This window comes from Gouania willdenowi, chromosome 6 (genome assembly GCF_900634775.1).
Source record: "Gouania willdenowi chromosome 6, fGouWil2.1, whole genome shotgun sequence".
NCBI lineage: Eukaryota > Metazoa > Chordata > Actinopteri > Blenniiformes > Gobiesocidae > Gouania > Gouania willdenowi.
Window position 1 is genome coordinate 44,561,935 of NC_041049.1, and position 23,529 is coordinate 44,585,463.

The 23,529-nt window shown below is 39.0% G+C and overlaps 1 protein-coding gene across 3 annotated transcripts; it reads right to left on the reverse strand.

Moving 5' to 3' along the window:
* Positions 1–317: 317 nt before the first annotated feature.
* On the reverse strand, positions 318–23,484 carry rfx4 (regulatory factor X, 4). Of its 3 annotated transcripts, XM_028451116.1 has the most exons (19): positions 23,312–23,484; positions 22,302–23,199; positions 20,573–20,659; positions 20,389–20,449; positions 18,120–18,243; positions 13,131–13,192; positions 12,548–12,761; positions 12,020–12,097; positions 11,686–11,849; positions 10,721–10,821; positions 10,587–10,645; positions 10,337–10,481; positions 7,952–8,046; positions 7,411–7,528; positions 5,756–5,875; positions 3,711–3,869; positions 3,458–3,623; positions 2,908–3,046; positions 318–821 (listed from the first exon to the last, which is right to left on the reverse strand). In XM_028451116.1, exons 2-19 carry the CDS (start codon positions 22,342–22,344, stop codon positions 549–551), a joined length of 2,208 nt encoding a protein of 735 aa, XP_028306917.1. In that variant the 5' UTR covers positions 22,345–23,199; positions 23,312–23,484; the 3' UTR covers positions 318–548. The 3 variants fall into 3 exon arrangements, with proteins under 3 accessions (XP_028306917.1, XP_028306916.1, XP_028306918.1); XM_028451115.1 differs by having other exon boundaries at positions 22,302–23,484; XM_028451117.1 differs by having other exon boundaries at positions 3,458–3,584; positions 22,302–23,483.
* Between the last annotated feature and the right edge of the window lie 45 nt (positions 23,485–23,529).

Below are 23,529 nucleotides of genomic sequence, written 5' to 3' on the forward strand. Positions count from 1 at the left end.
AGAAAATAAAGAATACACCATGTTACAAAGTTACAGAAAATACATACTATATATAGAGGGAGATATGTATATTTAATATATATATATATATATTCATATGTATACAGTCACAGAGAAATGTTGTGATTGGAGTCTGAAGAGCAGGTTAAGGCAGGACAGATGTGCAGCATCAGGAAGGTAAACAGGACGCAGCAGTGTGAGATTGATGAAGGGATTACATTCCTCAAAACAAAAGGCACGACTTGGCAGCAGCAGCATTGCACTCGTTAAAATGATTTCACTGCAAGTGTCGACAACCCAATCGTCTTTTTTTCCCCTCTCTTCCATCTTCTGTTGGAGAAGCTTTGATAAAACCTCTGCAGACAGACACCACAGTCAGAGCCTTGGAGACACGTGACGGAGTCTGTCCGTACCGTCAGTACGTCCGTCAGCTTTTCCACTCTGCTCCTCCTCCATCCTCCACGCGCTCTGTCCAGTGGCTTTGTGAACCCAACAGCGCAGCAGGTTCTGGAGTTCATACGCAGACGACTCAAGCAAGTGCTCAGAGGCTATTTGGCCCAGCCCGTGGTGGCTTCGCCATTGATGTAGGCGAAGCCCGGGAAATGCTGCGAGTGTTCGTATTCGGAGTTCCTGCGAGGGCCCAGCGGGGAGTACATGTCCCCAGAGGAGGCGTAACGAGACGAATGCATAGGAGGGCTGCTGTAACAGCTGTTAGTGGGGGACACATCTGGCCATCGGGGAGCCACGGTTCCAGGATGCAAGCGAGGAGTGCTGCCCATCAAACAAGGCTCCATTCGGGGCATCTGCCCGTTAAGTTGGTACTGTGGAGGAGGAGAGGAGTCATGAAACACTGATGATGGATTCATAATGGTTGAATTATAGCAATAGAGATCAGTGTGTGTATTATCTGTGTGTTTTCTACATTCAAAAATGCTATTTTTTTTTCCTTAAACAAAAATTTTGTTTTATTAAAATAGAAACTTCTGAACAAATGGACTGAACTAAATTGAAGTTGCTGGAGGTTATTTATTTAAATCAGATAAAGGCATAGTGTGGGCATCATAAATCAATAAATAAAATACTGTATCTACTTGGAAAAAAAAAAAGATGTAAAAAGCAACACATGCAGACAATTTTGAATTAGTTTGGTTGATAAACTGTTATCAAATATCTCAAATAAATATTCAAAAATGTTTGGCCGGATATCTGACACATACATACACCATAGACCAGACATAGGCAACTGGTGGCTCAGGGGCCACATGCGGCCCTTGGTCTACTTTTGTGTGGCCCTATAACAAACGCACAAAATGACTCCCAAAAAAATACAGACAATAACAGAAAACTCTACAAAAGGACTCCAAAAACAAAACACAACCAAAACACACAAAATGAGAACAAAAATGCATAAAATGGCATTTAAAGAAATAAACTATAAAGATACAAATAAAATACATTTAAAAATGACAGAAAAATACAAAAAAAGGACTAAAAAATGTACAACGTATGACAGAAAAACACGCAAAAAGGACAACAAAACTAGAACAAAAATGAAAAAAGAAAATACACTTAACCTTTGTTCTTTACTGTGTTAATGCTCATTATTCTAAATACTGACATGAATGTTGATCATGTGACCTTTGGATCAGATACAGTTGCATGTTTGTGGCCTCACTGTGATAAAAGTTGCACATGGTGCACAAAATTAATGTGTGATTTGTGTTGCCTGTGGTGACAGTCTACAAACACTACGATCTAAATCCGTCTGTGGACAAAAATACTGAGAGCGGATGAGATCCGACAAAGTTTTCTGTTGCTTTCAGCTCCATCTTCGACCTCTCGCTCTGACAAAGTGAAGGCATTGTGCCCGATTTAAGTTCAGGCTAAAAAAAGTGGAAGTAGCTCTTTTCCTTTTTTAGTCCTAAAAATAAACACCACAGTCGACTCTATTATGAGGAATCCCAGCATGGAAAAAATCAGTCAGAACATGACCGACGGGCTAAGCTGCTGCTTGTTCCCAAAACAATGTTTTAGTAAACACTGGCTCACACATTTCCCTTCTGCTTCCTCTGTGGAGAGGCTTCTTCAGAGCCAGCTGATGTTCTCCAACTGTACGACTTTCGCTGTGTCTCCTCCTAACACGCATTTTAATTTATCCATACAAACAGAAAGTGTAGGTCTGACGTAACCAACAGATGTTCCGGGGGCCACATGCAGCCCTCGGTCTAATTTTGAAGTCTAAATGACACCAAAAATACACAAAATGGAAAAAAAAAAATACTAAACGACACCAAGAGCATAAAAATAACAGCAAAAATACACAAATCGACAAGAAAAAACACACAAAATGACACCATAAATATATCAAATGAAAAAAATATATAACAAAACATAAACAAAAACACACAAAAGAAGAAAAAAAAAAAAACGACACCAAAAACACACAAAATGAGAGAGAAAAAAAATTACTAAACGATACCAAGAACATACTGTATATACAACAGGAAAAATACATAAAATATGTGAAAAAAGACAAAAAATTAGTAGAAAAACACAGAAAATGCCCCAAAAAACCACCACCAAACAGCAAATAAACACAAAAATGACATTAATAATGTCAATAATAATGTATTCTAAATGCTGATGTGAATTATCATGATGTGGCCCCAGATGTGACCAAAATCATTGTAAAGTGAGTTTATTTGTGCGTGCTGAGTTTAGGAGGAAGATTAGATTTGCACATGTTTGAGGTGTAAGCGTTGATGTTTGTTGTTACTTATCTAGCGTGTGCGTGTTTGTTACATAACGAGCTGATTAAGCAGGTTTTCTCTCGGGGTTTGGGGAGTCAGGTTTCTTCTTGTGTCACATGTGACTGTGTCCATGTGGTGGCTGGAGGCCGACACTGACCTGTGCAGAGGAGCGATGGTAGGCGGAGTAGTGGAGTGGTGCAGGGAGGGGGGGCTCATGGGCTAGACTTGGGTACTGACTCTGGATGGAGTGTGGGTGCTGGTTCGTGTAGCTGCCATAGTTGTAGCTTCCAGTGTAGCTGAAATTCATCAGCACGGTTACAAGATAGTTAATAATAATAATTTCAATAAATAAATAAAAAAATTTCAATAAAAAAAAAAGTTTACTTCAATCAAAAAAAATGTTTTCAAATGCAAAAACAATATATTTTAACTGGTCATCTTTTTTTGCATTTGGGCCATATTATGGGTAATACATTTGTGTCTTTACTACATATATAAAAAAAAAAAAATTAATCAAAAAAAATCTTTTTAATCAAAAAAAAAGTGTTCAAATGATATTATTTGGGTTTCAAATGTTTTTTTTTTTAAAATTAAAGTAAACTTTTTTTGATTTAAATGGTTTTTTAAAAAATTAAATAATAAAGACAGAAATCTAGCTTCATAAATCCCTGTGACATGACATTGGTGTATGTGTGGGTGGTAGTTACCCATGCTCCTCTCTGTGGGTGTAGACAGGCATCCTGTGTGCAGGGGACGGAGGAGGGACAGGAGCACCGCTCCTCATACAGGACAGCTGCTGCCCGGCCTCGGGGGTGGCCCCGCCCGCTGTAGTCACTGTGTATGTAAGGGACCAGGTATATGACTGAACAGCGCCTGGTAAACACATACATGGACACAGAGACACATGTTGTGGTGCAGAGCAAGTGAAACCTGCTGAACTCTGCCGCCGTGTGCTCGTACCTGTGGTGGTGACTGCTGGGAACTCAGGGGATACGGCGGCTGTAGGGGAGCTGCCTGAGGACATGCCCACAGAGTGCACTGAGCGGGCCGGCGAATAGGAGCCCGGGGAGGGGGAGGTGGGCGTGGTCTCTGTCCCAGTGAACTCCTCCTCCTGCTCGGCTAAAGGTGACGTGAAAAGACGAGGTTATTCATTCTCTGTGGCACCAAAAATATCAGAAAAATATCAGCAGTGAGACCAATATATGAAACTCTTGGCTTCCCAACAACAAACATACAGGCTGTTAAGGTTTACTTTCTGTGGCCAGAAGTTCTTTTTTAATTCTAAAGATTTGTCAGTTTTTTTACAGGCATCTTTGTGACCTCAATCCATGAGATCATTCTTGGTCTTGAGACCGCATTGTGAAGGTCTTGGACAGGCTAGACTCTGGACTTTCATTCGAGACCAGAACTGATCTGCTATTCTTCATCTTGATGTGATCAAAAGGAAAAGCACTTGGAACTATCCATCCATCCATCCATCCATCCATCCATCCATCCATCCATCTTCTGACACGCTTGCTCCTTTTTTTAGGGTCGTGGGGGTCTGCTGGTGCCTATCTCCAGCTCTCATTGGGCGTTAGGAGGGGGTACACCCTCAACAAGGTGCCAGTCCATCGCAGGGCAACAACAGATAAACAACCACTCACACTCACATTCCCTCCTACGGGCTATTTTAGAGACTCCCTCAACCTACCAGTCATGTTTTTGGATTGTGGGAGGAAGCTGGAGTACCTAGAGAAAACCCACGCAGCACGGGGAGAACATGCAAACCCCACACAGAAAGGACCCAAGTGTCCACCCTAGGGCTTGAACCCAGGACCTTCTGACTAGCATCCTGTAGCTGAGAAGATCAATGCGGCTCCGTGGGTGGCCCACGAGCCAGAATGTGGCAGTTTGAATCCATGCATTAGGCCGTGTTGACATAACGTTTTGCTTCTGTTTACGTTTTTTGTTTCCAAAAGGTTCCTCATTCACAAGGCAACGTTTTCAAAATGATCTCTGTTTACACGAGACAGTGGGAAACATCAAAAATAATGTATAATACATGCCCGGTCAATAGATGGAGGTATCATTTTTTATTGAACCATGCACAGAGACACTTCCTCTGAACACAGGGGGAAGTTTAAGAGTGTCTCACTTTTAGGATTTTAACCAAACTTCTCCAACAAAGGTTGATTTACGTCACCATCACTTGGATCAGTGGAGACATGTTTTATGCCTGCACTAGATTCTGACCACAATCACAGAGCTGCACTCATACTGAGAGCTATTTACCCAAACCTGGGGGCGGGCTTAATTTCTTTGGACTCGGCTCAGATGCTGCATGGGCATGAATAAATGTTATAAAATGCATAAATGACTCATTCTTGACTCGTCGTGTTGCTGTGTGTTTCACATATGTAGAGAGCAGCTCTCTGAAATGTGTGTGTGTGACAGCATTAAACTGTTACGTAGCCTCTGTAGCATCACATGAAGCTGTTTGTCATGTTTACAGTTGTATACAGAATGAGTGATTATTAAATAACGTGGAGTTATCAAAAAACTTGCCTGCATGTGCACGCCACACAGGGATTTAAATAGTGTGCAGTAATGGGTTTAGGCTTAGAGAGATTGGCTTTATACGGCCCGGGCCGTATTCTGACGGCTGCAAGCTGGGTCAGGTCAGTGTACATGCCAGTGACACAGAAATTTTAATTTCCCTGTTTACACGGAGACAAGGGGCCAAGCGTTTTTTCTTCTTTCACTCTGGAACCTGTTTTTAAAACATTTTCAAGAACCAAAACACCGTTGCTGTCTAAATGGACCGCCAGAACACAACAAAATGTTTGTGTTTTCACTAAAAAAATAACGCTCTTGTGTAAAAAGGGCCTGATTCAGGTTCTGCTGGAGGGTCCTGCTGCTTCTGTTCTGTTTTTCTTATAGTTTTCTCATGGAAAAGTCCAACTTGTACATATCCAGTCGTCCCTTATCAACCAGCCAGCACAGAGCGAGAGCTGAGGACTCACCTGTGGAGCCGTCGCTTTTCATGGCCTTCATGAGGTCGTTGGCTCGCTCCTGACAGTGCAGAGACTCCAGCAGGTAAAGCACATAGTCATCAAACATGAGATGGATCAGGTGGAAGGAGCCTACACACACACACACACACACAAACACACACACACACACACGCACGCACGCACGCACGCACACAAAAACAACACCAGGTTAAAACTCTGCCCTTTTTAATAATGATGTTTATGTGTTTCCTAAAGAATTAGTAGATGACATCATATCCCACAGAGTGACAGGAGGAAGCAAAATATGTCAGCTGACCCCGGGGTCACAGCAAAGATGAGACTGTGTCACAATTGCATCATTGTGCGGTTTGGGCACATGCATAAGTCGCAGCTATTCAGGAGAACGAAGGCTGAACTGAGGGGTTATAAATGGAAAAAGACGAGCAAACACATGAAGGAGAGGGAACTTTGTTTTACTGCTCGTCACTCTCTGCTAACCTGAGCAGCTAAACCCCAAAACCTCTTTTTTCTGATGAAAACAAATGTATGTTCAACTTTTGACATTTTAATCAAAGTACTAAAATGTGGCTTTATTTGTTGTAAAAATGGACTGACTGCCTGCTATCACAATTGTAATTTTGGTGCCTTCTTACATCACTGTTGGCTCCGCCCCTTTTATAAAAACCAGCACCTGCTGACTTTCAAATCTGTGGCGAGTAGGTTGGATTGAGATAATTGCTAACAGAGAGAACTAGTGAGTATTGAGTAGCTAGTTAGCATAGCATAGATTGTTCTTTGGAGATTCTATAATAAAGACTGGGCGTGTCTTAACTGCTCCAGAAGCCCCGCCCATAATCAATTTTCATTTTCAGCCAAAACCTCAGGGTTTAGTTACTCTAATAAGTTCCTTTTTTTTTTTTACTTAAATCAAATTATTTAAATGTTAAAATAAATTACATTAAATTAATGATAAATTACTAATAAAAAAGTATTTATCATTATTGTTATTTAGAGAAGCCACTTGTTTTTTCAATTTCATTTTAATTTAATAGGATAATTAAATTAATTGAATGTTGCGTTACACAAATCATCCAATAAAACAAAATTGACAGAATGTAAAAAATAGGTGTTGTCCCGTTACAACTTTTTAACTTCCGATACGATACCGTTATCACCATCTTGAGTTTTATTACTTATTTTGTAGTTTGGAATGTTAGAACAGGCTCAAACTGAATGTAACGTAACCAATGGGTTACATTTATGAGAACTTGAAATGTCAGAATATTTTACAACTGAATAAAAAAAAAAAGACCCTGAAAAATAACTTCAATAAACCCAATAGTTTAAAAAAAAAAGCACATGATATTGGAGATTTTAGATACAGGCCGATATCATCCGATACTCATTTGTTTGGCTGATATAGGACCTACTGTATATCTGATATCAATATTGGATCGGGACGTCTCAGAGTACAACTGTTAAAAAAAAAACATTCATTTTAAAACCTTTGATAGATTTATTTATTTTAGTTTGTGCATTTAAAAGAGTTCAAAGCTTCAGCCATGCTTTAGTTTTTTGTACCTTTATGAGCACAAGCCAACACAAACAGAACCTTTCTGAGTCTCTCCTCATGTATGACAGAAGGATGACAAAGCAAAGCTCACCGAAGCTGGGCGCACTGTGGAGGGTCATATCCCGGATGACTCGGGTACCAAAACACGACCACATCAGCAGGAACTGTTGGGCCACCTTCTTCAGGCACCCGGGCCTCTTCCCCGCCACCTAGAGAGAACATTTCCATGAGAAAAGATGGGGGGAGGGTGGAGGCAGAATTAACTCCCCGGTCCGTATTGGGGCTTAACCCTCAGGAACGAAAAACATGTCAACAAGTCAACTATTTAATTTGCCTCCAGGGATACGCCTTCCCATTGAACTATTGTCTGGGCGGTCCAAGACGTTGCCGGGGCAACCAAATTTTACAAGCCCATATCTGGCACATAATGGACGCAAATGGGGATGGTTGAAGACATCATTAACTGGGGAGGATTGCTACGTAAGAGGCTCCCTCTGAGAGACACGGCCAGAGGAGGAAGATTATCAGTGACACCAACATTCAGGGACCATCCCACAGCTCAGCGTCAGACAAGGTCAATACGTCTTCGCTGTTAACATTTAGGCATCATTTCAGTGTTTGGTTTGACAGACCTTGACAACACAGCGATCCACCATGGAATCCAGCCACTCGATATAGGCCTCAATTGGCGACTGCTCCTCCAACAGCCGGTCAAACTCCTGGTACACTGTGACAGGAAGGAAAACAAACAGCTCACATGATGCTGCTTCTAACATCTATTTATTTACTTACTATAAGCTGCTTAACCACATAATACACATTTTCCTGTATGTCACAAGTTTCAAACTCGTGGCCCGAGGGCAAAATCCGGCCCTTTAGAGCATCCAATTTGGCCCGCAGGAGAAATAAAAATGACAGAATCCAAGAATCATGTAAATTTCCAACTAATTCAGTTGTAGAAATCTCAGTCCCTCCAAATACACAAATTCAATTAAACTCCACAATATTTGCAGGGCGCACAGTTTTCCTGTCCTTATCACATGATGGCAGTCATTATTAACTGTCAATTTTTCCAAAATCCTTCTATTTCCCTTAAATAATTCCACCAAATGTCCCAACATTAAATAAAAAAATGGTCAAATAATCAAGGAAATTTAAAAAAAGAAATCCTGCATGGACTGTTGTCTGTCACTTATTGCTTGAAAATTGCCGTTACCTGACATATTTTACATATCATTTATACGTTGAAGTACAAACTAAGGCACATTAAGGTCGAAATGACTTGTTTTCTCTGCCAAAGGTCTGTGTCCCACTTGAGAGCAAGTTGTTCTTACATGTCCTTTGAAGCGGATTTACTCACAAACAAATGCAGAAGCTCAAAAATTAATCGTTTTTTCATGTCAAATGGTCACTTTGAAATGTTTTGCGTATTGCATTATGGGATTTGGAGTCTTGTTGAAGAATGCTAAGACGGCGCCAAAAAAAGTTTCTTTAAGTAGTGTTTTTACTTCATTCTTACTGTGAGTCTTCACCAGACAAGGAAAGCAGTGACTCACTTAACGCCATTTTTGTTCTGCTTCTCTGAGTGTGTTCCTGTGATTTGACATATGACATAATCTGATTTCAGTGGTAAAATATCAACATCTGCCATTGTTATGCAATTAAAAACATTTATTTGTTTAACTGCAGTAATAATACATGCATAGCTGTCATAAAAAGATTGCACTACATGTGTTGGCCCTCAACAGCATGTGCAGACAAGGAAAAAAAATGAACATCCATCATTGTTTTGTCATCAACTTGTGGCAGTTGGAGTTTAGTAGTGCAGGGATTCTCAACCTTGGGGTCAGGACCGTCAAAATAAAGGTTCCAGAGACCGGGGACCCCCACTGTACCTGAAGGTGGTTGAACACAGAAATGAACATTGAAGAACAGTCATGTGGAGAAAGGACCATCTATAAGGGGGAATAAAGAGGAGAGATTTTTGGAGTCCATCCATAAAGTCAGTAAAATGATGGTCCATTGTTCAATGAATCTGTGAAAACCACATTTATTTATTTATCTGAATAATATCCACTGTTATCCAGGACATTTATTATTATTATTTGTGCCATAGTATATAGTCATCTTAAAGATGTAAATCTTTGTTTTAATTGGAAATAAAATGGGCTAAAAGTGACCAAAATGGTGGAAAAGGTGGAGAAATGGAATTTTAAAAGATACCCCACAGAAATAGGTTAAATGTTGCAAATTAGAGTGGCCAAAAACAGAAAAAAAAGTTGTAAAAAAGGTTCAAATTGTCAATATTGGCTTAAAAGTGAAAGAAATTGGGGGAGCAGGGTTGGGGTAATGTAATTTAAAAAGTAGGAACAATTAGTTTAAACTGGCAAATAATGGGCATGACAAATTTTGAATGTGGTTACATTGACAAAAATAAGCATGAGTTATGGTGAAAAGAAGTTAAAAGTGACAATAATGGGTCAACATATGCAACATTAGGTGGGAAAAGTGGCAGAAATGGGAGTAATGTAGCAAAAATGCAGTAAAAGGAGCAAAAATATGGCAAAAAAGTGACAAAACTAGTTTAAACTACGGCAAGTTTTGTGTAGTTGCAGAAAAGGGGTAAAAATAAGCAAAAATGGGCTCAAATTGTTCAAAAAATATTCTGAGTTTGCTGAAGCGATCTGGCAACCCCCTCCCAGAGTCTCCCAAATACAAATGGGGTCCTGATGCCAAGGTTGAGAACCCCTGCAGTAGTGGATAAGAACAACTTTTGTATAAAATCTAGGTACAGTTTAATAAATGTGATTTATGTGCTCAAGCAGCTCCAAACAAAGACTGGCGAGCACACAGCAGCTCGGACGTATGCGTGACCTTTGACCCCATCAGCAGTGAGCGAGGGCAGCGAGGCGGCGCTGCATTGGAGATGCTCCACAGGGTGTTTGAAAGGAGAATGAACTTGTCTAACCTCTGTGGACTGGGCCGGTCGTGGGAATGCTTGTAGTGTGTGGACTTACAGTGGATGATGAGCTGCCTGTGCTCCTCCTGAGACTCCTCCATGGTGTAAAGCGTCTGCTTGGTGATGCTGTTCAGGTCCACATTCCTCCAGTCCTCCAACATTTGGAAGGTGATGTCAGCGCTGCTTATCACCGTCCGCGACGCCTGTGTGTCACAGATAGTCCACAATATGAGGTCGTCCACTAGCAAAGCATCTGTTATCTGCTTTGTTTTTCATATGAATGTTATTAAAAACACTCCGACAGGCACCTGACAGAGGTGATTCAAGGATGTCTGCCGCTTCAGAATCTGAGAGAATCTTCTCGATACTGAAGAGAAGAACACGGATATTACCCAAAGCACGTTAAGCCTCTATTTATTCAAAGAAAGTTATCAGCACTTACGCTCAAACTTGATATTCCGTAGGTTTTCTGGGAGGTCGTGAAGTGCAATTTTAAGCCACTCGTCGAGCTGTTTGGCAAATTTTCGAATAACTTGAGTCAAACTGTGGATGGTAGGAATAGAGAAAAAATTAAAGCCTGAAGTGTTTGTTATTCTATTTTAATCACCTGTAATAAAAAAAAACAAATGCTCAGTATTGAGAAGATTTAAAAAAACAACTATCAGTAAAAAACATTAAAAAAAACATTTCTAACTGAACAAAATGTGCATATCTTACATCATGACATACAATAATTCATTTTTCTCTTAAAGCTTTGGGCTTTTTGTAAATCGAGAATAAATATTTTTTTTTCAGATTAAAAGTTAGAAAAATAAAACAAAGAATAAACAATATAATTATTATTATTAAAAACAGAAATCAATGAAAAATCTCTCTAATGAACTACAAAACAATACTAACAAAATTACATTAAAATATATAATAATGCCATCACTGATTAAAAATGTGTAATAAAATTAATATGAAATTCCAAAAAACCTGTTATTGGTCTAATCGACCTCCAACACTTTTAATTAAAAAAAACAAAAAAAAAACAGCCAAAAGTTCAAGTGAATAAAGTAAAATGGTATGAAATGTAATCAGGAAATAAATTCTGATTTAAAGGACTTCTAAAAGTTAAAATATAAACATATTTATTTCAAAAAGCTTTGCTGAAGATAAAAAAAATTCCATTAAAATTTTCACGTAAAATATGTATTTTTAGTGAAATAAATAAAGCATGGATTTTATTTATTATATATATATATATATATATACACTGCTTCGCACATTGACTCCGCCTCCATGACACTGTCATCATGTCTTCAGCACAGAGAAAACAAACCAAAACCATCATAAATATGAACAGAACGCTGCAGCAACGTTGATTAACAGTGTTACTTGGTGGTTAATGTGGTTAACGCTCACCTGTCAGGCAGGGCTTGCAGGACGGTGGGCATCAGCACTCCAGAGATGGCCTTGTACAGGATGGAGTCACACACACCCACGATGTTCACCACGGTGGGCGAGCCGAGGACGGGCAGCATGTGCGGTGGCATGCCCTGCCAGAAGTGCAGCAGGAAACTTTGGACCTGCAGGAAACGAGCGAGTGAGTGAGTGAGTGAGTGAGTGAGTGAGTGAGTGAGTGAGTGAGTGAGTGAGTGAGTGAGTGAGTGAGTGAGCTTAAGAAAACTACTTTTGGTAAATCTGCTTTCTCTGTAGGCCTCAACTGAGTCATATAATAATATACAATAATACACACCTCGTCAAAGTTAGCGCGTATAACAGTGTCCAGTATCCTCTGACAGTGCGTCCTGTACATCATGATGAAGGTGGAAACCTGAAGACAACAACAACAGTGTTAATCCAAACCTTTCTCTCTTTTCCTTTTTTTGGGGGAGCTACGTAAAAAAACACAAAGTTGCAAAAACAAGAAAATAAATCTTGAACAAAGCATGAGAACCAATAAATACAGGTTACAGGTCCAGGCTCAGGGTGACATAAAACAAGCTTTAGAGATCAGCGAAACACAAACCATTTAAAATCATGGCCCCCCTTTTAAAGGCCGACAGCTAGTGCCTGTCCTTTGTCTGCGGCTAGATCTTATTATCTGCACCCAAAGATTAAGAGTTAGTGAGAAGCCAGCCCGTAAATCCTCAAGGTCCGTCTCTAAACTCAACCCACCACCGACGGACTCTGGGCAGATAAAAGAGCCCGAGAGGGAGGGTGGGGGGGGTGGGGGGGGCACGCATGGGTGCTGTGAAGATGGACTTTTAAAACTCCTGTTTACCCTCTCCTCTGGCAGGCTGGTAGGCAAATTTAGCTCTTTGACATTTGGAAACTCTGGCAGGAGCGTCCCGAGCTTGGAGCGCGGTGAATAGGCCACTGTCTGCTTGGTGACCTCCTTCTTCCCCGTCTCGTTCACCCACGCCGCTCCCTTTTTGGAGTACATCACGTCGTAGTACTGCGACGACTCCTTCACCGCGATGCCGTAGTAGTGATACCTGAGGGAAGAGGAGGCAGATCAGAGGAGACTGTAGAGATATGAGAAAAAAGAAGTTACAACTATTAAGATAGTGACATGTGAACCTAAAGACCTTTGTCGGAATTTTTCATTAGAGCTTCTGTTAAGTAGAAGATTTAAGGGAATATTACAAAAACATCTTAAATAAACAAAGAAGAAACTCCAAAACTACAGAAACTGAATAATTTCTTAAATAAATGAAGTTTTTTGATAATCAAACGATTCGCTGCTTCTCTCATCTATTGATTATTGCTTGTTTTAAAGTGTCTGATATGATATTTTCACATGTTTGATCCACACACAGCTTTGGGGAACAATATTTAGGTGAAATAAAACCAACAGAACTCACTTTGACTGTCCTCGGGTCCCCAGTCTCCTCGTAGTCAGAGCTGGAAACTGTTGCCTTATGATCTGTTTAATACGGGAGATAAAAGAAGCTGTCAGGCAAATTTAGGCAAAAAAGAGAAACTTTATCACAGCAGGGGACAAAAAAATGTGACTGTATCTGATCTGAGGGTCACATGATCAACATTCATGTAGTATTCAGAATTAATGATCAATCTGAGCATTAACACAGGAAAGAACAAAGGCTTGGAGTGTTTTTGTTGCTCATTTTGTTGTCTGGTGTGTCGTCTTTTTGCTGTATTATATGGTTGTTTCATGTTATTTTCTCTTATTTTGTGCGTTTTTGTTGTTGTTTTGTGTATATTTGTTGTCATTTTGTGTTTTGAAAGTCTTTTTCGTGTTGTTTATGGAGTCATTTTCTACATGTTGTCATCTTGTAATCTTGTAGTAATTTTTGTGTATATTTGTTGTCGTTTTGTAAATTTCTCTGTCATTTAGTTTTTTTAGCCTTTTTGTGTGTTTCTGAGTGGAGTTACATATATGTGTTTTTTGTCGTCGTTTTGTGTGGTTTTGGAGCCATTTTGCGTATCTGTTGTCCTTTTGTGATCCTGGAGTCATTTTTGGGCATATATGTTGTCGTTTATTTATTTCTTTTTTTAATTATTTTCATTTTACCATTATTTTACCAGGTTGGTCATTGAGAATCAGTTTTCATTTACAATGACGACCTTGCCCAGAAGCAGCGTCAGCTCATTTATGTCTACATTTGTTGTTGTTTTGTGTGTTTTTGGTGTCATTTTGTAAACTGTCATTATGTGTTTTTTGAATCTTTTTGTGGATTCACTTTCCGAAGTGATAAAAACCAAAAAAATTATTAGAGCAAATAGTGTCTCTGGATGGCATTACTCTGTCACCCAGCACCACAGTAAAAATCTTAGGCGTTATCATTGATACTGACTTATCCTGTAATTCTCATATTAAACAAATCACAAGGACAGCCTTCTTCCACCTCCATAATATCTCTAAAATCAGGAATATCTTGCCCAGAGTGATGCTGAAAAATTAATCCATGCATTTGTTAGACTAGATTATTGTAACTCCCTACTGTCAGGATGTCCTAGTAACTCACTAAAAAGTCTCCAGTTAATTCAGAATGCTGCAGCTAGAATACTAACAGGTATTAACAGGAGAGAGCATATTTATCCAGTATTGACTTCCCTTCATTGGCTTCCTGTAAAATCTAGAATAGAGTTTAAAATCATCCTGTTAGCATACAAAGCTCTACATGATCAAGCTCCTTTTTATCTCAGAGACCTGTTAGTGCCCTATTGTTAAGACAGATCACTCCATTCTCAGTTTGCTGGTCTCCTGGAAGTTCCTCAAGTATCTAGAAGTAGAACAGGAGGCAGATCATTCAGCTACCAATCACCTCACCTTTGGAACCAGCTCCCAGTCTTAATACGGGAGGCTGCTACTCTCTCCACCTTTAAAAGTAAACTCAAAACCTATTTATTTGCTAAAGCGTATAGTGTACAATAGCGTTAACCTAACCATAAGAAACAAAGCCCTAAACCTAAAAATAGGAATTAAAAATTAAGATTATATAGTAGAACACCAACATTATTCAAACACAATCCACCATCTACACATAGCTCTAATGGGCTGCAATTCACGATGTCCAAAAAGACACAGTTGTGCTGGGTTGTAAACAGCCCCCACCACATTGCTTACACACCATTTACACTGATGCCCCCCCCCATATTCATTCCCATTCCACTCACACATAGTTCAGAACCAGGTGTTTCCATGCAGGCAGACCTGATAATACTGTATCATGTTTTTCTGCAGTCTGTGCCTTCTCTCTCTTCTCTATTTCAGGTGTCGTGAAGCTGATGATGGCAGTTCTTGATCAATGGTTCACAGCTCAACTAGTCTGGATCACTCTGATGTTCTATCTCTCTATCCTGTTCTGTTCTTCATTCTGTCCACTAACCCCAACCAGTAGAGACAGATGGCTGCCACCTCTGAACCTGGTTCTGCTGGAGATTTCTTCCTGTTAAAAGGGAGTTGATTCTTCCCACTGTTGCTAATGCTTGTTCATGTGGATTTGTTGGGTTTTTTCTTTTTTCTTACAAATTTTAAATTTTGATAGCGCTTCGAGATGACTTTGTTGTAATTTGAGTTGAATTGAATTGAATTGAGCTTTGGGGGGTAACCTGTTGTCCATGTCTGGATTAAAGCTTAAAAACAAAGGTCATTATTCTCAATTATTATCATTATTAATATTATTACAAAAATGTCACTTCATGACATCCAGGATTGTAAAGTTCTCCTCTCATCCCATCCTCACTTCTTCTCATCCAACATTTTTCAGTCCAAAGGAGACTGGCTCTCGGGTCCGGCTCCTGGTTGCAGAGACTTTAGCAAACAGTGTAGCTCTCCATTGTGTGGGATGAAAAAAGAGGCCAAGCTGTGAAGTTTCTGTCAGGCCCTGCTTGATAAATGAGCAGACAGGGAGGCAGTGCGGGACCTCTCGGGTTTTTTTGTCCTGAATCAATGAAGCCTTCCTAAAGGACACCCCACACTGCTCCAGCCACTGATCTAACATTCCGCAACATCTCACCCTTCCAAATTTCCTTTAATTACACATTAATCCAGGCCCCTTCTCTTTTTCAATATCTTCCGATGGGAGCAGTGGTGGGGCGGGCGGGGATGTGGGGGAGGACCGGGGTTGGGGGTTGGGGCCGGAGTCCAGGGTCCAGGGGGAAGGAAGGGCTGAACAACCTGTTGGGGTTGTGGGAACAGACGAGACGAGCGCAGAGCTTTGCCTCACACTGAGCTGTGCTCAGTGGAACCTACACTACTATGGCCAAGCCAGCCATGAAATGGTCCGACCAAAAACTCAGATTAAAGATTAGAGCTTTTTTTAATCAGTTCACTTTGCGCGAGTGCCTTAATCAGCATGTCACACCTGTGTAATAAACAGCAACATCATGTTCACAACAGAAGTGTCAAACTCAGACACAAACAGAGGTGTAAAGATCACTGATATATTCTTCTTAAGTAGAAGTGCTGTTATTTGATTGAAATTTTACTCAAGTACAAGAAAATCATACATAAAATACTCGAGTACAAGTAAAAAGTAGCTCAATTAAATAGTACTCAATGTAAAAGTTACTATAGTTACTTTCACCCCCCATGTTTATTTGCCGGTTTGGCTCCGTACGTTACATTTAATCTGATTGGTCGGCTACTATGTGATGCATTTGATTGTTGTCACAATGCTTTCACAATGTCTGTTGATCATTTTAAAACAAAAATAATAATTTAATCAGTAAAGGTTGGGTGTAGAAATGTAACAATTACTTTACTTCTTTTAAAACGTGCTTAGCGGTAAGAAATATATTCAAAAAAGTACAAGTACACATAAAAGCAACTCAATTACAGTAACATGAGTACTTGTAATCCATTACTTTCACCTCTGGACACAAACCAGTTTGATCTAAGACAGGAATGTCAAACTCATTTTAGTTCAGGGGCCAAATATGGACCAGTTTGATCTCAAGTGGGCTGCTTATGTGGGAAAAAGAATCATTTTAACATCAATTGTGCCGTAGTTTTTAATATCAGTCACTGCCGGATGTTCACTTCAAAAATGTTTGATTTTGTAACCAATTTTTGTTATTAATATTTTTGTTATTGAAGAATGCAAGATTCAATATATATATTTATATGCCTATATATAACCTGTGTGTGTATATATATATACACACACACACACACACACATTAGAACACCCCCTTTCTCCTCACCCCATGATATTTGTGAGCTACATTTCTTTAAGATAAGAGAACCAAAAATAAGCAAAGAATGCAAAAATGAAGTAAAAAAAATAAATAATAATAATTATGAAAATAATACATTCAGGGGGAAAAAAAACATGAAGGAATTCAAAATTAGCTTTTGTTCAGTCTGCTGGTGATGTCGAAGAGTTGAAATAATAAAGGAAAGGTTGTCACTTTCGATAAAAGTCTCTCTATTGGCCTTTAGCGATCTGGGATTTTTTTCCAGTTTTAAGAAAAACATAACATCCTGAAGCCATTGACAGAACGATGGGACCGTGCTCTACTTCCAAAGTAGCAAAAGTCAACATTTCTGTGTAATTTAAAGGAATTCTGTGGAATTGTTTGTAATAAATTGCAAGATTTGTGGAAAAATGAAGAGTTCTTTCCACAATTTGTGATTAAAAATTATTGCATTCATGTGACATAAACAAAGGAAAACTGCAAGCTCCTAAAAATATTGCAGAGTATAATTAAAGTGGTGAATTTGAGATATCTATAACTGGATTATTTGGTAATTTACAAGATCATTAAAGTTATCTCTGTCATTTTTACGGTCTCCTGCGAGCCCAAAGTCCTTGAGTTTGACACACGTGATCTAAGCAATTTCAACATTAACGTGCCCTAATTTGCACTTCCACATGTGAATGACATCATACATCCAAACAACAAAAGATCAGTCCCTGCAGGATCTTCATTTTTTGACCATCTCTTTTGTAATTTTTTATTTTATTTATTTATTTATCTATTAGCATGTCTGCAGAAGTTGTCATAGGTTAGCGCGACATGTAGTGCAATCCTTTTGTGACAGCTCTGCATGTTTTATTTTTATTAAAAAAAAAATATATATATATATATGTATATGTTTATTATATTGTGTAACTGTGATCATCTTTTGTGTAATTTAAGGGAAATTTTGTGGATTTGTTGGTGAGGAATTGCAAGAATTTATAGAAATCTTAATATATTAAGATATATATATATATATATATATATTTGGAGGCGCTGAGATATCTACAACTCCATCAGTTGGTCATTTTCTCTTCACTTTCTCCTACCATTGAGCTCACTAAATCTGAAGCTTTGTGAGGCATGTGTTAAACAATGAAGAGCTTTAAGATCCTCTAACATTCATCAGGTGATTATCTCACCTTTCCAAAGCTGGCAGCGTTTACAGGCTGCGTGTCGTGCTTCTCGCTGAAATCCAGGTAATGCATGTACAGGGCACTTCTGGGGATGCAAACACCTTCAGCAATTTCATAGTTTTCTTCTAACCTGCAGGAGACATCAGTGGATCAAACAGTGGAATGTGTGCACTTACAAAGTTTGATCATATTGTGCCATTTTAGCTACAAATGAAAAGAAAATGTCAAACAGTTTGTTTTACAGAAAATCCAGTTTATTGGTTTTGTTAAACAGTTGCAGACAGTAACCCATTTTAGCTAAAGAGACACGTATGTCTTTAAGGGCAACTTTTATCACAGCAGGGCCACAAAAATGTGACTGTCTGATCCAAAGGTCACATTATCAACAGTCATGTCAAAATAATCATTTAGAATAATGACCAATCTGAGCAATAATACTGGAAAAAACATACTGGGTTTTGTTGTTTTTGAAGTCATTTTGTGTATTTTTCTGTAATTTTGTATGTTTTTATGATATTTGTCGTCGTTTTGCATATTATTTTTAATCTTTGTTTTTTTCTGTCATTTTGTATGGTTCTTTTTGGAGTCATATCATGTATTCTAATGTATTCCAGTTATCATTTTCTATATTGTTCTGTTATTTGTGTATGTTTTTGTAGTTATTTTGTGTCTTTTTCTGTATTTTTGTATGGTTCTTTGAGTCCTTTTGTGTATTTCCACTGTCGTTTTGTATATTTTTCTGATATTTATCTCATCGTTTAGTGTATTTATTGCTTTTTCATTTTTCTGTCATTGCTATGTTATTTTTAGGATGTTTTTATAGTCATTTTGTGTGTTTTGAGAGTCATTTTGTGCATTTTTAACGTTTAAGTTGGGGGCCATACAAATTGAGACCAGGGGCCGTCAGTTGCTTTTTTTTTTTTTCCAGAGGATTATTAAAATCACTCTTTCAGTTGTATATTTTCACAGCTTTACTATAAACTCAGTTGTGAGTGGAAATTACAGAAAGTTGGAGTTAATAACAGAAGAGGAAAATAATTCTAGGGAATAGGAGTCAGAAAAACAATTCCAAAGTAGAATATTTAACAAACTAAATATGAACTATGTTTACAGCAGAAAGACTCACATTAGTCTGAATGTGTTCACTCTGTAGTTTATATATGTGTGGAAACATTTAAAGTCTGATTATACTTGACAAAAATACACATAAAAGTACATCTGTCTTTATATATATAAATAATAATGATCTAATATACATTTTCTTACATGTAATGTCAAAATATTTCAGTAAAAGTCTAAAAGTAACAAAATTAAGTATATAACCCTTTTTTTAAAATAAGAATTTTACTTAGTTTAATATCCATTTGTTACCTGTAACTTTACACCCTGTAGTTTTCTTTCTATTTCTATCAAGTAGGAATACAATCTTGTGTAAAGGTTTTTCCAGGCAGGGTAAAAGAAAAAAGATCTATACTAAAGGAATAATGAAAGGTTTAAACATATATATCTAATTTAAAATAAGAGCTAAATGTAATTCTCTGGAGGGTAAACTAAACGGATTAATAACAATGAGTTCACTGAATGGTCTGTTACACTAATACACATCAAACCTCTAACTCACTGACTGACAAGCATTCATATTCAAATGTGTGTATTTGTTTGACTTCAGGACAAGCCTGCGTGTTTATTCACTACACTTGTTGTGTTGTATTTAAAAATAAACGCAGCATTTTTCAACTATCTTTTGAGATCATTAGGAAATAAATACAATATACATTTTTTTTTTTACAATATTTAGGTTGATACAGAAGGTGTACCTCACTAAAAAATTAAAGAAGTTCACATAAAGGTACAGCTTTAGAGATTTTTCTCTCCTTTTTAAATAATCAAACAACACAAAACCTATCACTCAACTTATTCTAGGAGAACAAACGTGTGTTCAGCTGTTGAACTGTATTTTTTGGGGGGGTTTAGGACATGACACATTGAAGATTTTCAAAATAAATGACAGTAGACTAACATGATATATATATATATATATATATATATATATATATATCATGTCACCTCTTTAAATACAAATTATAGCCATTCCATCATGTTTGTACTATCACTGCACAACAAAAACAAAGCAATAAAATGACACATTAATGATGTTTTATCAAGTTTTAGCTCACTATTTTAGGTAATTTTGACGATGAAATCTTTAGGTTTTTTTCATATACTTTTTGAAAGTTTCCCTATGAGAACAGCGTAAGGTTCAGTTGTTACTCACCATTCCAGAGTAGCCGGTGTCGAATGTGGTTTGGACGCTCGTTTATTTTCTTTTTCTTCATCTGCAAACACAAAACACACAGACGGGGCTGAATCAAATCGATTATTATTTTTTAAGAGGTGTCTCATCAAATCAGTGCAAACACAGATCACTCATACAGTATGTTCCTGGGACTCGTGCTTACGTTCGTCGTTGGACATGTTCCCCAGAGACGTGTGGCTGGAGTAGCGCTTGTTCTCGCTTTCATTGAGGCATCGTTCAATCCAGCTCTCTATCAAAAAGACACCAAATATCAAACGTCTCCTCTTTATGACAATAATATTTTGCATTTCTCAAAGTGTTTTTAAATGATTTCAGGAGAAAAAAACAGCCTAATTTTTGCGCGTTATGGAGCATGTATGTCCTTTAGGAATCATTCTAATCCTCTAGATCTGTCTTTACATAAACGGTGAACATCTCCTACCGCAGACAACACTTTAAAAGTCTCTAATGTGACAGGGATCGCTGACACAACAATCCATTGTAACGCCACGGCTCTATTTGGGATGTTTTCAGCAGGACGGCAGGAATCTAAGCATTGTTCCCAAGGGAGACGACGAGCACGGACAAAAAAAAAAAGGCCTGTGCGATTTACTGAGGCACTGTGGTGGAATCGAGAGCATTGTCCTGTTTTAATTTCTACTTTGATGCACCTCTACTGTTGAGCAAGGCTTTCGTTTCTCATTTACAAACGCAGCGCTCAGACTTTGATTTAAAGAGTGACAAAAAAGTCTCAATAACCTTCCTCGCAGATGCATTTGATTCAAATGGTGGAAAAATGAACAGTTATTCTTAAAAAAAGTCCCTCAGAAGTGAAAAAACCCTTAAAAAACCTGCCGTGCTTTTCTCTATAAATGTGGGGAAATCCGTGTTATCCTCCTGCACACTGACGACATGAACCACCTGCTGGTGCAGAAAACTTTTCTTTGCACTCCTTAAGTCATCTAAACCTCCATGTTTGCCATTTGCTGACATGCAGCTTCCATCAGGAGAGAAATGTCGAATTCTTCACACGTCTTTTTTAAACTTTTAATTTGAAAGTTCCCTTTGCAACTGATAGCTACAGTTCTGTTTGTCATTCGAACAATTTTTCCATTTAACTCAGCATCAAAAGCCTCCAACGTCCCTGAAAGTCTTCATATGACTCTCCTCATCCAACAGCACCACAAGTTTGTGTGACTTTAGACTTTGGTAAATAGAAAAATGGATGAGAACTGTGTGACTCCACTGAAGTGGAGATAATTCCCCACAGAGGCTCGGCTCTCAGGCTTCATTTGCCACAAGCTCGGATAAATCGGGGATCTAAATAATTGGATTAAATCTGATCATCAAGCGAAACTGATGTCCTCAACTTTGTTTTAACTCATTTGGTGGTAAAAAGACGACAAACTATTAAAAAAAATATGCTGAATGGCATGAAACTGTCCATAGTTTTTAATTGTTAACATTTCACAATGTGAGTGTAAATGAAGCAGGAATTCATGTTAAAAACTTCAGAAAAGATAGATTTTTTCTCTCTAAGATGTGAATGGCTCAGTTTTCATTCTAGTCTTTGGAGCAGGTGCACCATGCTGTGCACTTGTTACTTTTTATTTATCCTCTAGTGAAGTTTAGGCCTCAAAAAAGAATCCCCGAGTCAGAGTTTTATACTATAATCTGCTTTTTGTCCACGAGCAGCTCTGTTTTAATTACCCGAATAATCAAATTTGTTCTTTTAAAAACTTGAAAAAATGGTAAAATAGCGATAAAGGAAATCCAAGTAGTTTCTCTGATGAAGTCAGAGGGAAAGTTTGAATCCAGCAGCATTTAAAGACGATGGAACGCGGTTTTTCTCTACAGGTCCAGACCAGCAGCAGAGTTTTAGCAGGACTGACCTGTGGAATCCATGTCAGGCTCCTCCAGCAGCCCACAATGCATCCTCTTCCCATCAACGACACTGGCTCCTCCAAGAAAATGGCTTTTAGGACACGGTTTTCCCCCTCGTCGGCGGCTCGTGCTATGTTTCCGTGACCACTGCCCGTCACGGGAGATGTTGAGGATCTGAGGTTCGCCCAGAGAGGGGTGGTGTTGGCGGAGGAGAGGAGGAGGAGGAGGAGGAGGAGGGAAGAGGGAACAAGGGTGGAAGGGGGGGGGTAGAGACTCCAGAAATCCAGTGGGGGGAAAGCCAGACCCGTCAAAATGTTTGCTGATGTTTCATGGGAAAGGGGCTGATTTTATAGGAGCCCTGATGGGGGACATGTCATTGATAGGCTTGGAGGGGCTGATGAATGGCCCCAAGTCAGATGGGGATGTGGCAATGCTCACTGGAAGTCTTTTGTGGGGCTACTTTGAATAAGAAAAGCTCCCTCCCAACCCCCAAAAAAGAGGCTTAGATCTACACAGTCCTAACACTGTGGCCTCCCCGTCTTCCATTAAGGCATTTGATGCGTTTTCATACACCCCCGAGCTCCAAATAAACATACATCCCAAACACCACGAAGCACCATTCCTGCTTCTCCATCTGCACGTTCACATCCTGATGACACTTGTTGCTTCGTCTCCTCCTACATCCATCACTTACTAACCTTTAGGTTAACTTACACAGATTCAACAGGTGGGCCACTGAAACACACACCCACACACCCCTTTCCACCAAACCAGTGGAGTTTCTGCTTCATTCCGGGGTTGCAAACTTATTTTTTGCCTCTGAGAAGAGGGAATGGTCACAAAGGGGGGGAAGTAAAAGTGCAAAGCCCGAGGCTGGGAGGGCTCTGATGGAGTGCCTGAGAAGAGCTGGAGAAGGGAAAGCTGTGATTAGAATATGAATGGAGCTGCAGGAGAGGGGGCGAGGAGAGGGGACTGAAGAGGGGAGAGGAGAAAGGCAGATTATGGCTGAATTACTCACCACACCGTGGACGGCTACAGGAGGACTTTCTCCTCTGGGTGCGCAGGCGCCACCGGTGCACGCCGAAGCCCAGCATGAGGCAGGGTTGGGGTCAATTACATTTTTAAATTACAATTACATCTTCCATTATCCATGTTCAATTACAACTCAATTACGAAATCATTGACAAGCATTTTTTCCAATTACAATCAAAATGACAAATATTATTTTCCGCTGAA

Bases quoted from the DNA above. Each gene is read 5' to 3' on its own strand.
- rfx4 (XM_028451116.1), bottom strand. From the start codon at position 22,344: ATGCATTGTGGGCTGCTGGAGGAGCCTGACATGGATTCCACAG. The intron at 5,876-7,410 runs GTGAGCTTTGCT...GTGTGTGTGTAG, and splicing joins CCACAGTGCGCCCAGCTTCG to GCTCCTTCCACCTGATCCAT. The intron at 3,047-3,457 runs GTAACTACCACC...GATGAATTTCAG, and splicing joins ACCCACAGAGAGGAGCATGG to CTACACTGGAAGCTACAACT.